The sequence below is a fragment of the Fistularia commersonii genome, chromosome 8, assembly GCF_037954325.1.
Source record: "Fistularia commersonii isolate RoL2024-O1a breed Wild chromosome 8, RoL_Fcom_v1.0, whole genome shotgun sequence".
NCBI lineage: Eukaryota > Metazoa > Chordata > Actinopteri > Syngnathiformes > Fistulariidae > Fistularia > Fistularia commersonii.
Window position 1 is genome coordinate 15,256,455 of NC_141291.1, and position 15,601 is coordinate 15,272,055.

General features: G+C 37.9%; 1 protein-coding gene across 1 annotated transcript in view; it reads right to left on the reverse strand.

The window, feature by feature from the left end:
- Positions 1-14,928, reverse strand: part of LOC147232089 (uncharacterized) — a 53,813-nt gene extending 38,885 nt beyond the window's left edge. The window contains 3 exon segments of the mRNA XM_086151639.1: positions 128-358; positions 2,825-2,914; positions 14,765-14,928. Coding sequence (XP_086007765.1) covers positions 128-358; positions 2,825-2,914; positions 14,765-14,890 — 447 coding nt within the window. The 5' untranslated portion in view covers positions 14,891-14,928.
- Between the last annotated feature and the right edge of the window lie 673 nt (positions 14,929-15,601).

The window sequence follows — 15,601 nt, forward strand, 5'->3', positions numbered from 1 at the left end:
AATGATTAAGGCAAAGGCAGAATCATACGGTGATGTGCATCTCAAATAAGCATAAAGTAATGGATCTATTAGGAGAAAATGATAATTAAATCCAATTAAAGCACTGTTGATTGCACTACATATTTACCTGTTGTTGTGAATAACATAGTTCCTCCTCCAAAATTTTTATCTGCCCTTGCATCTTATGCAACTTTTCTATTGCAGCTGTGTACTTTTTTTTAAAAAGGGCTAGGGTGTCTTTCAGCACCTGGATGTCCAAAGAGGCCTCTTGCAGCTCTTGCCTGGATCTCTTTAGCTGCTGATAAGGGATTACCATCTCCACCTTCTGCTGGTTAAGGGTCCCTTCAAACTCTTTAGCCTGAAGGAAAATTCAGTCACATGTAGTAGGCATGTAACCACAAAAAACATTTATTCTCCGTTTTGTTATTTTGTAGAATAATTATCTCACTATTATTTATTTACTGATATGGTACATAATATTCTTTGCACATTCTGTACATATGTCCATATACATTCTCATATTCTATGCTGTACATATTCTATTCTATGCACATTCTGTCCATATGCACTTCTGCTTTTTGCACTTCTGATGAGACACTTATTGCATTTCGTTACTCTGTATCCTTACTTAAAGTTCAATGTAATCTAACCTAATAGAAAATATTTGTGCTTTAAAAATAAAATGGTTACAATATATCAAAATACATTAAAGGCAATTTAAGGATACGTTATTGCCAAAAAATGAAAAACAAAACTAATATAGTAACCTTTGCCATGATAAAAGGGGAACCCAGGAAGTGAAACCGGGCTTAATCCTGGTGTTACACAAGGAATCCTACCATAGCTCAACTTTCAAGAGGAGAGGTTGAGGAAGTTAAACCCCCCCTAACACTCATCTTGAGTTCATCCACGTTAATCCTGCTGTAATCTGGATGAGAACATGACGGTTTACAACTAATGACACCTAACTAGTTAGATTTCAGTGGTATACCGCAGCTTGGTTTAACCATGGATTTGCTTGGCCCATACAAGACCATGATTCTGTGGATGGTAGCATGACTCAGCAGGAAACTTGTTCATGTAGAGGAGAAGAAAAGAAAAGAAAAGAAAAGAAAAGAAAAGAAAAGAAAAGAAAAGAAAAGAAAAGAAAAGAAAAGAAAAGAAAAGAAAAGAAAAGAAAAGAAAAGAAAAGAAAAGAAAAGAAAAGAAAAGAAAAGAAACTCTTACTTGTCTACCTTTGTTTTCATAGCTTTCATAGGTGTATATTTGTTTATAGTGACTGCTACATCACTGACTCAGACCATTCGGGTAAACTTGTAACTAAGACTAGTACCACAAATTATACCTCTCTTTTTCTCTCTCTCACTCGCATGCACTGTACAAAGAGTGGCATGATACAACAGCTTTTCCCATTTTAGTCCTTGCTGTCTCCCTGTTGCAGTATTTTGTCTCTATAATGTATCCACTGTCTAACAATCTACACACTAATAGTGGATTTAACATTTCTTTCTGTCATTGGATGAAAGGGCTCATAACAAGGCTTAATGGGAACACCATGGCTTTCTTGTGACCATAATCAGGAGCTTGTGCTTGTGGGAAACAAACATCCCTCATTAAATATGATGGAAGACACATCGCTTTGACCTGCATGACCTGATGATTGTCATCTGGCCTGTTTTTGGAGCATTTGTGGCTGTCACATGACTGGTCTAATAAATGGGGAAATATTTTAAAACTGACTGCAAAGTAAAACTTGTCTGCAGTAGGGTTATTAGACCTGGCAGGAAACTACAACTACTTGACTGTCTGGTCTGATTTACTATAGATCTCATGCACTGGAGCTAAAGTGAATCTGATTTTCCTTTTTATGGTTTTCATTGCATTACAAAAGTACATAGCTTTGCCGTAGCATCATGACACACATGATTGACAACCAAACACATAAAAAATAAGTTTCCTCTGTGACTATGTAATGTTTGGAAGATAAACCTACCTGTTTTTGACAACTAGGTTGTTTCTCCCATGATTGTTGCTTTTCTTTCCTCTGTTTTTTAAGGTACTCCATATTATCCACATTTTTACTAAACTGACTGGCCTCCCTCTGGTAACCTTTGATCCCCTCCTCCAGTGTCACAACCTGAAAAAAAGGATGAAAAGGACAACTGAAAAGAGGATAGATGAAATAGTTCAAGACTTACTTCAGCCTACAGTGAAAAACCATATACACAGAAATTACGGTGAGGGGGCATCAAAAAAAGAAAATAGAAAAAGTGATGGAATCAGTCTTTAGTCAGATAGTTCTAACTTTAATCTCACAGCAGATGGGGATATGTGGACAGGGCTGACATGAATGAGTAACAATTCCCATTTCCTCGGCTCCAACTTTTGAGGAACCGCTGTGAGCCTCCCATTGCTCTAATTCTTCTAAGTATCCCTGCAGTGGGAGAGTGCAGTTGGGATGGGTACTTCCCTCAGGTGAAAGAGGGTGTAAAGAGGGGCACTGGCAGGAAGAATAACTGTAGGAAACACTAAGGCAATTGGTAAAACATGAAAAACAAACACGGGTTGAAGACCAAAGACCCTTCCATATAATATTTGATTTAAATTAAAACTTACTGTAATGCAAAACTGAAAAAAAAAACACTGAAAATGCAACAAAATACATTTTGTCTGCTTGTCACACTACGGCACTGCAAGCAATAGGGATTAAATATCAGTTTTAAATTCTTTAAAATTACTGAAATCCCGTCATTGCTGTATCATGCACAAAGAAATATGAGCAATTGGAAAAAATACAGAATAAAAAATTAATAAAAGCTGAGACCAGCACCTGTCTGTGTGTCCCTTGATACATCAAGTCGTTTTTTTTAATCTGAGCTCTCAACTGCAAAATTAGGCGATCTCTGCTCCGCACCTGAACACACAGGAAATCCAGATCAATTATATATGTTGAAACTTTACCTGTTATGCTGATAAATTGTAGTACTTGGTTGTATAACATATCAATAAACTCACACGCACGCACGCACCTACGCATGTACACACAGACACACACAGACACACACACACACACAAAAACAGACATGACCACTAGCTTTGAGGTGTGCAGTTTCTCATGGCTCAGAGTTAGCTCCCCTCCTGTTTCTCTCAAGTCCAGGTTCTCCAACTGAGCTCTCAGGTCATACATTTTCTCACATATTCTCTCTAAACCCTTCTCTTTTCAGCAGCAACCTATGTGAATAAGTTATATCTGATATGCAATAGAAAAAGGTGTAAAATCAGTCTGCTAATATGAAGTTAAAGACAAAATCGTAAAAACAAAACAAATTTTGTTAAATGTAATAATCGAATGATTAAAACCCCCCACTTCAATAACATTATCCAGTCATTTCAGTTTTGACTCTAATATATGATGAAATCCATAGATGATGAAGGAAAAAAAGGAAATTTTATCAACATGAATGAAGAGCATTAAAAGTAATAAAGCCAGATATAAAATTTTTCTGGCCATCAGTGTAATTCTTTATTTCTATTTCTTTATTTCTCAGAGACCTCCCCGACAAGAGCATACTTCTTTGCTTCCCTGCTTTTGATCCGGCAAACAAAAAATAAATACACTTCAAAGACACTTTATCTTTAATTTTAAAGTACTGTACATCGCTTTAATTTCCAGATGAAGATGGTCTTTGTTTGTTTCTACAGTTTAATTTTTTTGGTCTCTGGGGCAAAAAAAATGCATTTCTTCTTTTAAGGGAAATACTCTGGTTAAAAGATAGCTGTTTTATTGTGATGTTGGCAGATGGATAGGCATTGACACTAAGGCTACTCCTCCATTATAGTTTGCTTTGTATAAACTTATGTCCGTCAGTATTTTTCCTTGTTGACTCAACATACTTAACCACCTGAGCTCTACACTGTCTGTCCGTCTCAGTGTGTGTGTTTGTCCACAGGCTTTTATGTGTGATTCCTCATGTTTGCTCAGAAATGTTATTGATTTTACTCCTTATCCGAGTTATAAGTGTCTGCTTTTGTAAAGGTGTCCCGTCATTAAGGCTAAGTCAAATGACTTGGCATCAAACCACGTATGAACAATGCTGCTGATATTTTGTTGTTTCAAATATAGAAGATAATTTGCCCAACTCCAAAAAGCAGAGCATATTTAATTTCTCTACTGAACATTGGGCATCTAGTGATCCATTAATATATTTCAGTCTAAATGTTCAGAAAAAAGAAAAAAAAATCCTATGTATATAAATGTGAAGAAAAAGAAATGTCTTCTTGTTGAATTAGTGTACTTTGGAAATACATGTTTGATCAAAAGGGCAAACATTTTCAGTTTTTACCTACATTCTATTATAAACTGAGTCATTTTTCTTTCTCTCTCACCCTCTTTCTCTCTCTCCATCTCCCTCCACCTTTATTCGGAGTTGTGTGATCCTGGGATTGTTGTGACTGGAGTGGAGGGCTCATTTGTAACTGTCCAGAGGGATTGATGGAGTTAACTTGGCTCTTTCACCTTTCACCTTTGGCTGTCAGCAACCAGGCTTGCTAAACACACTAAACCTGAGTTACGTCAAGGGGAGAAGGGATAAAAAAAAAAAAAAAAGAAAAAAAAAAAGTATACACTGACAAAAAATATGCTCCCTAAATTACAAATGAGTGATGATGTAAACACACAAACTTGATGCAGTAAAAATAATGCAGTGTGTAATAATCTACAGGGTTCAGAGTGAATAGAAGCCTGTTGCCTGACCAGAGCTTTTCTTCTTAATCTAGCACAGCTCATTCCACCTATCCATTGCAAATACAACAGTCATTCCTTGCCAGTGTTTAATCTTAGCTCGGTATATCTTTTTGTGTTTGTGTGTGTGTGTGTGTGTGTGTGTGTGTGTGTGTGTGTGTGTGTGTGTGTGTGTGTGTGTGTGTGTGTGTGTGTGTGTGTGTGTGTGTGTGTGTGTGTGTATTCCCAATGTGAGCCTGTGATAGGCAGAATGGATGTTGATAAACACCGGAGGATGTCGTGTCAAAACAGACAACTTGTCAAAATGACACGCTAACTAGGTCAATCACAAAGTTGAAGGAGAAACTTTGGAGTAGAGCTTTGGTTTATGCATATCTCTGCGTGGATGTCTATGTGTGCGATAAGCTCCTGAACGAATCGGCAGGAGGGGACCTCCAATATCGGAGGTATTTTTAAATCAATGAGCTCTTAAGTGTATCTCAAGTCTCAATGTGTTCGCACATATGCACGCACACAACACTGAGTGCGGATAGAATCCCTACTGACAGGCAATGACAAGATAAAGAGAGGAAGAAAAAAGGGGGTAGAGGACGACAGGAGGAGGTGAAATAATATTTGTACAGTTGTGGCTTGGGGATGATGACGGGGGGGATGAAAGAGAAAAGTGGCAAGGCACGAAAAGAAATGAGCAATAAGTGAGATCAAGAGAGAAGGCAGAGAGAGAAAGAAATCAGTAAGATGATAGTTGTAAGGCTTTGTGAGCAGGACCAATGTTTGTCCAATCCAACCTTGAAGGCTTCAACAACCTTTCACAATACTGTTTAGTTCCCACTGTACCGTTCCTTCAGTGTCCTTTGATTATTGTTTGCTTTCTCCCTCCCCCAGAGACTCTAGTCCATTTTCAAACAATACGTATCTCAAGCATTGTAGCCATCGTTCTTGAAAGAAGAACTATGATTGAATACTTTGAACCATTTAATGTCCCTGTGGCTCAACTTCTGTTGACATAGAATGACATGGGCTGACAACAACTAAAACTGCTGGGCCACAAATCACATTGTATTTTTACTCTCATAATCTTATTAATATCTCATAATACTGAATATACATTGAGTTGAAAATAAATGACCCAACAAAAATTCCGACACAACATAACAGAACCGAAAACCAGCATTTAATCATAATACTGGTAACTGTACAGGTAATACATTAGCATTGTGCCCAAACCGGTTTTCTTTGAATGGACAACACAGCCCTCAGGAAATATTTGTATTTTTCATTTTCAATAATGGCATTAAGTTTAAAAGACAAGCTCAAAGAAGTTCCTATTCGTTCCCGAAAGTTCCTGAAAAAAGGAGATTTGGAAAGAAAATAAAGAAAGACCTCACGGAGGCCCACATAATATAGTTGGGTGTTTTGCTTTTGCAAATGATAACAAAAAAGTTGTCTTAATGGGTGAAAATTAAAGCCACCTGTACATGCTTTGTGCTGATTATTAAATGCCAGATAGATCCACTACCAAGAATTAAAAGCAATTTAAACAAATGACACACATGAACAAAAGAAATTGAACTCACATGCTTTTTCTATTTGGAAATGATGGGTTGACATGTACAGAAATCACCCTCAATATATATATATATATATATATATATATATATATATTGTTTTTTTCCAAGGAGATTAAATATTTTCTACCACCCAAATTTCAATACCAAGAAATATGTATCATTTATGTAAATGTAGTCTAATTGAATATTAAATGATCTTTTTGTCCTTTTTGCTCTACATGTATGTGAGATTGTGTAAACTTTCTATGGTGCAAATGTTTCCAAGATGTGTAAAACTCTTCCAAAGGCATGTGAAAATGTTTCTAAGACACGCAAACAAAGCCAGGCAACTTCTTCTGTCCTCTGCTGCCTGTCAGTTAGTAGATCCCTGCAGCTTCCCCCAGAAAAAAAAAGAATCAAAATAAATGTGCTCAATCAGTACAGAGAGACAAACATTATTTCAGAGACATCAAGTCCAAGTGAGAGGGTGGGGGAAAAAAGGTGTGAGAGTGAATCAGAAGAGCACTTCTTCAGATGAAGAAGAGAGTGCTGACAGTATTTGTTCAGCTGTTCTAATGTTAGGACATGTAGAACTGTGAAGGAAAATACTTACAATGAATTTCTCTCACACTGCAACCACTGTCCATGCAGTGATGGAGTGAAGTGGACATAAGTGAATGCAGGGCTGTGCGTGTGTGGATGTGTGAGAGAGAGCTTGTAATAGATCAGAGAAACAGCACTTTTCTGCATAAAGCAGGACCAGATGTGGGGCAGAAACCGGAGCCATGGACAAAGAGTAACGGTCCATTCCCAAACTTCACCACTCCAAACATGAAGGACACGTTCCCACTCATATGGTACATCAGGTTTTCCCAAACTTTTCTAGCCCCGATACTTCCTTAAAAGGTCCCAGAGACTTGCCCGTATGAGCCCCAAAGGACACTAGTACATAAAGCTGTTGCTAAAATACATAGTGAAATAAAATGTCTCAACCATAAGGCATATTCCCACAAGATTAATTTCACATTAATTAAATGCAAATATAGTCTTAAAATAAATAAAGTGAAAAATGATTATTGCATTTGAGATATTCATATCAAAAACACTTTAAAACGGATTCATTTATTTTTTACTTCACTCTTAAGTATGATAAATCCAAGCAATGAGAGCAAATTTTTCATACCTCTTAAATTTAACTCTAGTTGTCTCCTTGTATGATTATATGTAAGCTAGAATCTTAAATTTGTTGGAAACCATCTCACAATGCCAACATTTGTGTGTCATCTCTTCCAGGGTTGGGGGATGTGGGGTACTATTCCTGACTTCTGGAAGCTTCAGCAGAATATGCACGCAAAAATGCTCAGCAAATATCCACATTCAAATGAAGAGACAAGGTCACGCATGTGGGTGCAGGTGCACTTGAGCAAAATTAAACCATCCCACTTTGTTACCTATTTGATAATGAGTTATCCGGCAAGACTTAAGGAATGAAATGCAAATGGTGTTTTATTTCCTACTTGAGGAATGACAACTGACTTAACATTCAGTCCTCCACAGTGAATCACAAGAGGTCAAACATATGCTCTAAAATTTGAAATTAAAATTTTTTATTTTACCAAAGGCCATTTTCTCTCCTAAAGAGTGAGCAACTGAGTGTATGCCCTTTTTTTAGATTTCACAAAACTTGACTGTTGATGACTGACCTTAACCATGACCTCAAACATTTTGTGAAAATAAGGATTGTCAGTGAAGAGGTTTCAAGTGGGAAAGTTTGGAAACTTGTGTGTCACTTCCTTTTTTTGACAAATTAAAGCACTTGAAATTCACAGATGGCCTAGGCCTTAATGGAAAGCTAGATATAAAACATTAAGGGCCAAACATATGGTTGTAGTAGACAGTATCATAAAAAAGGGTCAGTGCTTACAAAAAAGCCACTGCAGCAAATGTTATTTCTGAGTTTTACTATAGCAATGGCCAGGGGAGAAAAAAAAATCCATCATCATCAAAAGTGTGTTTTCCATAAAGCTCTAAATATCAGAACATCCAATTACCCATTATCTAAAACCTTATTATCAGCACCATTGTAGAAACAGACAATACCTGTCACAGTGAATATCACATTTGAAAATTGAATATTTAAATGAGTCGCCTCACCTGCACGACCCTCTTATCAGCCACATTGTCAGAAAAGACAATGCATTACATTAAAGAGAATATTATATTTCATCTCCATTCTGTAGAAATTGCGTATTTCTATTTAATAGTTTGACTGTTATTTCGCTCAGTGTCCAGTCTGTGCTGAAATAAAGGTAACCTTGCAAGTTAGTGACCTCGCTGAAAAATATCAATGTCAACATTACATGACAACAACAGGGATGAGAGAAGCACTTGTCACAGTGTCTTCCTGAGCCGGTCCCAAGCCTGGATAAATGCAGAAGGCTGTGTCAGGAAGGGCATCCAACGTAAAACTTTTGCCAAAACAAAACATGTGGATGAAACCTAATAATCGAATAACAGATCAGTCGAGACCCGGGTCAACAACTATCGCCATTGATACTGATGACCTACAGGGTACCCAAGGAAACTGGGCTACTGTAAATCAAAGAAGGGGAGGAGGAAGGCGTGTTTGGAAGCAAAGAGAAGAGGAAAGGCAAGAGTCTGGGACTGTGGGTAGGGACTTTGAATGTCGGGACTATGACAGGAAAAGGTAGAGTTGGTCGACATGACGCTGAGCAGGAAGGTGGATATACTCTGCGCCCAGGAGACCAGGTGGAAAGATAGTAAGGCAGAAGCTTAGGAGCAGGCTTTAAGTTGTCCTATCATTGTACTGACAAGAAGAGAAATTGAGTAGGAGTTATCCTAAAGGAGGAGTATATTAGGAATGTTCTGGAGGTGAAAAGAATGTCAAATACACTAATGAGTCTGAAACTAGAAACTGAAGGCGTGATGCTCAATGTTGTTAGTGGCTTTGTCCTTCAGGTGGGATGTGAGTTTGAGGAGAAGGAGAAGTTGTGGAATGAGTTAGATGAAGTGATGCAGAATATTGGCAGAGGAATATAGGGTAACTTATAGGAGTGGAGGTAGGAGCATGCAGTTAGACTACATCTTGTATAGATGAGGTAACCTGAAAGAGATCAGTGACTGCAAAGTAATTGTAGGCAAGAGTGTAGCCAAACAGCATAGGATGGTAGTTTGTAGGATGACTCTGGTGACAAGGAACATCAAGAGGACAAAGAAGTATGTTATACTGGTGCAGGACATGTACCGGTATGCTAACTGTAAGACAGTGGCGAGGTGTGCTGTAGGAGTAACAGACAAGTTCAAGGTGGAGGTGGGACTCCATCAGGGATCAGCTCTGAGTCCCTTCTTGTTTGCAGTGGTGATGGACAGGCTGACAGATGAGGTTAAACAGGAATCTCCATGGACCATGATGTTCGCAGATGATATTGTGATCAGTAGTGAGAGCAGAGAACAGTTTGAGGAAAATCTAGAAAAAAGTGTCAGGGGTACTCTGAGATAGAAGACTATCGGCCAGAATGAAAGGAAAGGTGTACAAGACAGTGGTGAGTCCAGCTATGCTGTATGGACTAGAAACAGTTACAATGACGAAAAGACAGGAGGCAGAGCTAGAGGTCGCAGAGATGAAGATGCTCAGGTTCTCTTTGGGCGTGACCAGGATGGATAGGATCAGGAATAAGTCTATCGGAGGAACAGCACATGTTAGATGTTTTAGAGAGGTCAGAGAAGCCAGACTGAAATGGTTCGGTTATGTACAGAGGAGGGATAGTGAATATATTGGCAGACGCATGCTGGAATTGGAGCTGCCAGGGAGGAGGTCTAGAGGAAGACCAAAGAGAAGATTTATGGACGTAGTGAGAGAAGATATGATGTTAGTTGGTGTGAGAGACGACGATACAGATATAGGGTTAGATGGAGAGGGTTGATTTGCTGTGGCGACCCCTGAAGGGAAAAGCCAAAAGCAGACGAAGAAGAGCTAAGGTAGTGAGAATGACGTAATTACCCTTTTTGTTCAGTGGTGTGACGATATAGAGTAGATCTTTCTGCAGATGCTCCACCTCTTTGTTGATGATTTGACTGCTCCTCGTTCTGCTGCCTACACTGCTTCGATGTATTCAGACTGGTATTGGCCTGTTTCAGAGCCTCACTAATGTCAGTAACCATGCGCTCACTTGTCTGTAACTGAGATGAGCAGAAGTAGATGAAGACATGGGAAGAGATGAGAGAACAAGTTCAGTATGTCTTGTCTATGGTTTGAACTCCCAACAACAACTGAGAGAAGGGCAGGAAACACAGACAGCTGTTCAGACTGATGCAAATGAGCTGAAGCACAGAAGAAGAATGAGTCAACCATTACAGCTACAACAAGTCAGAGATGAAAGTATAATTTAGGGATGTTTGCCTGTGCTCTGTCTCCATAGCAGTGAAAAGGAACATCATAAAGGCATTGTGACAGACTGGGGAACCCTGCAGTTACTGCTTTGACTGTGGACCAATAAAACTGCAAGTCAACAAATCATAAAGTCCAAGAACTTAGACTGGTGCTTCTCCAACCTTGGGGCAAGACTTGCACCAAGTTGCTGTCTTTCTTTTTTTCAGTTGGCTCCACATCACACAGGAAAAACTATATACTTTGATTCATATGGGTCCATGGAAAACACAGCATTTCTTTCCTATTATTTTCCTTCTCCAGATTTTAAGCAAAGCTATTGTGTCTACTGATACAGTGCTTCCAATTTAAAGTCAACACCATCACAGAAAAACACTTAGATTATTAATACATTGATATGTCACTCATAATATTTGAGCTGCGCTTAGGGATAGAATTTGTGAGTTTTCATAGATGTCACTTTTATTATTGATCCTTCTTATCAGTCTGGGTTCCTCAATTGTCACAGTTTGCTCAGGCCAGTGTGTGATAAGTTAAACCTTAACTGTTTCATAGAGGTGTTTTTTTTTCTCTGTCTTTCTTCTTTTACCACAGCGAGCCAGTACAAACACAACTAAATTTCTCAACAAGTATATTGTGATATCTTTCAACATGCCTATGTTTAAAGCAAGGGTGCTACAACATTTTGAACCAAAATCATGAGGTTACTGACATCTATTTGAGATGTGTGGAAATATGTTTTTTTTTTCCTTCTCATATTTCAGTCTGAGACTTTTGATAGTCTCAGAGATTTTTAATAAAGAAGGAATGTATCTACCTATATATCTGTATAACGTCACAAAAGGTAGCCAAGGTAATGATAAATCAAAATCTGTTTGATCCAGTGTTGTACAGTCAGATGTTGGTCCACACCACTACAGCCAAACAACATAGTAACAAAATATAGAATCTGCCTCGGATCTGACCTTGGTGAGACAGGCCAGAGGCTTCAAACCATCAGAGAACATTTTGAGAACCACACATCTAGTTGACTCTGACACATTAATTTGCTGAGACCCGGCAACACAGCACATTATAGTATGCGGGTAGATTGGTTAGTTACAGCGGGAAGCTTAAAAAACACACACACACACACATGCATGCACACGCGCACATACAAAACAGGGAGAGAGAGAAACAGACGGACAGACATAATGACATGAAAGAGAGTAGAAGAGAGAGAGAGAGAGAGAGAGAGAGGGAGAAAGAGACAAAGAGAGATTTTTTTCCTGAAATAAAATTATCAGTGCCATTAGAATTTCTGCAACATATTCAGATTAATATCTAAGAGGATTCTCAGTCATCTAGGTCATGGTGCTTATTATCCACTCTTGTGGTATTAACTGGACTTGTTTGGCCCCTTCAGGACATTTCAATTCTCATCCAAGGATTCTCAAAGATTCCAAATAACTATGGAGAGCTCCTGGTTGCAGAGATGGTGGCGCAGTGGTTAGTGTTTCAACCATACAGCAAGAAGGACCCTGGTTCTTTTCCCCACACCATATGCAGTTAAACAAGAGTATAATGTTAGTTTTCTTCTAGTGTTAAAAGCAAACTTTAATTCAGGGGCTACTTAGAGAACAACGTTATAGTTGTCATTTCCATGGAGAGAGTTATCAAACTGGTTTGCAGTAAGAGCATTCGGATAAACGCATCACTCAAGCTGATTAGCTGTTTTCAGCAGGTGAACTCACCATAAAGTAGGTGCGGACTCTCAGAGATTATCTTAATAATATCACAGTTTACTTTAATCTGCTTCATATTAATGTTAAAAAAATCAGTGATGATCCCCGTTACTTAATCTTGAACATATGATCCGATCACTGTTAGCAAAAACCTTATTGCATGTCTTTCTCAATTTAGTGCAGTGTTGATGTGATGGTGTACTGAAGACATGCTTGGAGCCATTCCCCTGCCAAGGCTGCTTTTCTGCTGTTCCAGTTGAATGGCTTTGTCATGATTTAAATTGCTGAATGATAAAAGAATTCCAACATTTAGAAAAAATAATCTAAAAAATAAACAAACAAGGACATGACAGGTTCAGAGATTTACAGCTTTTAATTGGTTGGAATATTTGACATCCTATACAAGAGGCCTGTGACCTATACTGCACAAACATAAGCTTCTCGTCTTCCTGAATTAATTTTAACTGTAAAATAACAACATGGGTATTAAACAGCAAATCTTGACAAAAATATTACTCACAATACAAGGGTATGAGGAAATCCTGAAATACTTACTAATAAGTTTACCTGACAGGCTTTTAATTGAGAGTGGGAATCATTGTCCCATTAAAATGCAAACTCTGTCATAGAAAATCCAGAGTATATAAATCTATTTTTATCTCTTTTCAAAAAGTAACATTAGGACACAGTGATGTTTTCTGACAAGGATCTTTAAGTTTCTATTTCGCGTTGGCCTTTAAAATATTTGTGATCTCAAATAATACTCATAGATCAATTTCCCCAAAAAACAATTTGGAAACACAGATCTATGTTGCACACACAGTCATACAGACAAAGGGAATAAAAATAAAAATAAAGAATTAATATATATATAATATATATATAATATAATATAATATGTATAGTATAAATAGTAATATACATGCCATAAATATCAATATATATTGATATTTATATTAATATGTATACATCATAATATAAGAATATTAATGATGATAATAATATACTAAATAATGTATTTAGTTTTCGCAATGATGGGCCAGTAATTCTTTTTAATCCACCATGTTCTTCAGACATTCTGTTCCATGATAGATGACAAGTTGCTCTGTCTGCCATTCAAAAGTTTGTTTTTGAAAGGAAATGTTGCTATTAAAATGTCTATAATTTTTCATTACTGTTAGCATCACTCGACAAAATTCCTTTCATCCCTTCGGTAATGAGGTGGGCGCAGAAATCTCAGGGCCTGACAAAACAATACAAAGGCTTATTTCTTGTGCTGCAAGTTCAGTTTTTAATAACTGAGTGAATCAATCCCTTAAATATAGTGTAAACACACAACACTGATGAAACTTGGGAACATTTCCTGCCCATCACAACTACCACACACAAACAGCAAGAAAAAAGCCTACAAGAAAGAACAATTTTTTGACAAAAGGCTTGAAATTATTACATTCAAACTGTTACCATTTCCCAAATATGTATATGAGGTCAGTTGGGATAGTCTCAAAATGTCTATCAGAAGTAAAAGCGTTGAAAAATGAGAGGGGGTTGAACACACTTGCTGTGTAAAGTGACGACCACGATTTTATGGTTAATTTACGGTGGGCACCTGGATCATTAAAAGACTCGGGGCAGATAGATGACTTGGTTTGGTCAAGGACAGAGTAAGTGGGTTAATTTAGGCCTAAAACAAGTCACTATCTCGTGCCACTTTGACATACCTCGAGGGGCAAGCGAAGGAGGAAAAGGAGAGGAACAAGTGCTGTGTGATGGTGACAGAGGGAGGCAGAGGATCATACGACAGACAAAGAAAGGTTGGTGAGAGAAAGCTAAAGGCCATTCCATTCATCATGCGTATGACTCTTAATGTTCCCATTCATTACCAAAGATTCTCATTCAGGCGGGGGCCAGACTGGACAGAGACAAGAAAGGAGAAAAACCAAGAAAGTAATCATTGGGATTAAAACAATCAATGGACAAAAGAGAGAAACAAAACAAGATCGGACCCCTCCCATATTTTCAGTCCGTCTCTAGGCTAAGTGATATTTATATGAACATGGTTCCTTATTGTACAATGAGCAAAATCTCAGTGGAGGAAAAAAAGGTGGCAATGAGTTATTAACTATGGAAAGAGGAAGGCAGAAGAGGAGGGGAAGAAGAAGAGATGATTAACTGTGAAGGAAGTAAAAAATGAGAATTCCCAGATGTACCTGACTGGATTTGATTCAGAGAATGTTGCCCAAATCTGTTCCTTATTTAAGAAAAGCTTATGTGCATGTGTGTATGCGAGTGTGTGTGCGTGTGTATGAAAATGTGTGTGTGTGAGTGTGTGAGTACTTACTTTGCTCTGCAGTGCAAGCAGGCAGTCTTTGAGCTGTGTGTTTTCTTGAACCGACTGTTGTGTGTGTTTCTCCTTCATAGCCAGGGTTCTCTTAAGAGAGTCCTGTGTGGCTTGCAAATGAACCATATCCTAGTCCAGGTGCCTCACATGTGGGTCTCACTCTTTTATCTGGCAAGCATGCATACGCACATGCATGCACGAACACACCCACACACACATGCATACATGCACACATTGACATAAAGATCAAATAGCGTGAGGAGGCATATTCCTTGTATTTTTCTTTTTGCCTAATTTTTCACCATTATCAATGAAATGCGCCACCCTTATTTGCTTCTTTTTACATTTTTTTTTTTTTTGCTGTTTAGATACTTATTTTTTTTTAGTATTGCTTCACTTGTGAGCAGAAAAATATCCCATGCCAAAGATCGAGCCAAAAAAGGTTAGTTTATGCTGTGGCTACCTTTAGAATAAGACTATTGTATGATAATAAAAAAAAATACTCATCTTGCTCATAATCCAAATATGAGCTTTATAAAGCTTTTTTTTCCACATCATCAATCAGTGGTAACAATTTTGTCATATATAACCAATGTTGTTACGTTGTATGTCTGCTATAAATGCAAGGGGAAGACTTAATTATGTGAGAGTCATTTGAGAGAAAATGAAAAAGGAACTTAAATTAACAACTGAACTCCTCAAATTATGAACTTGACTGCGAGTGCGCTTTTAACTGAGATTCCTTTACTAACCCAAATGCCTTTATGTATTAGCCAATTTAAATTGCTTTATTAAATGACCAAGGTGGCCACCCAAGACACGCAAATACAAATACAT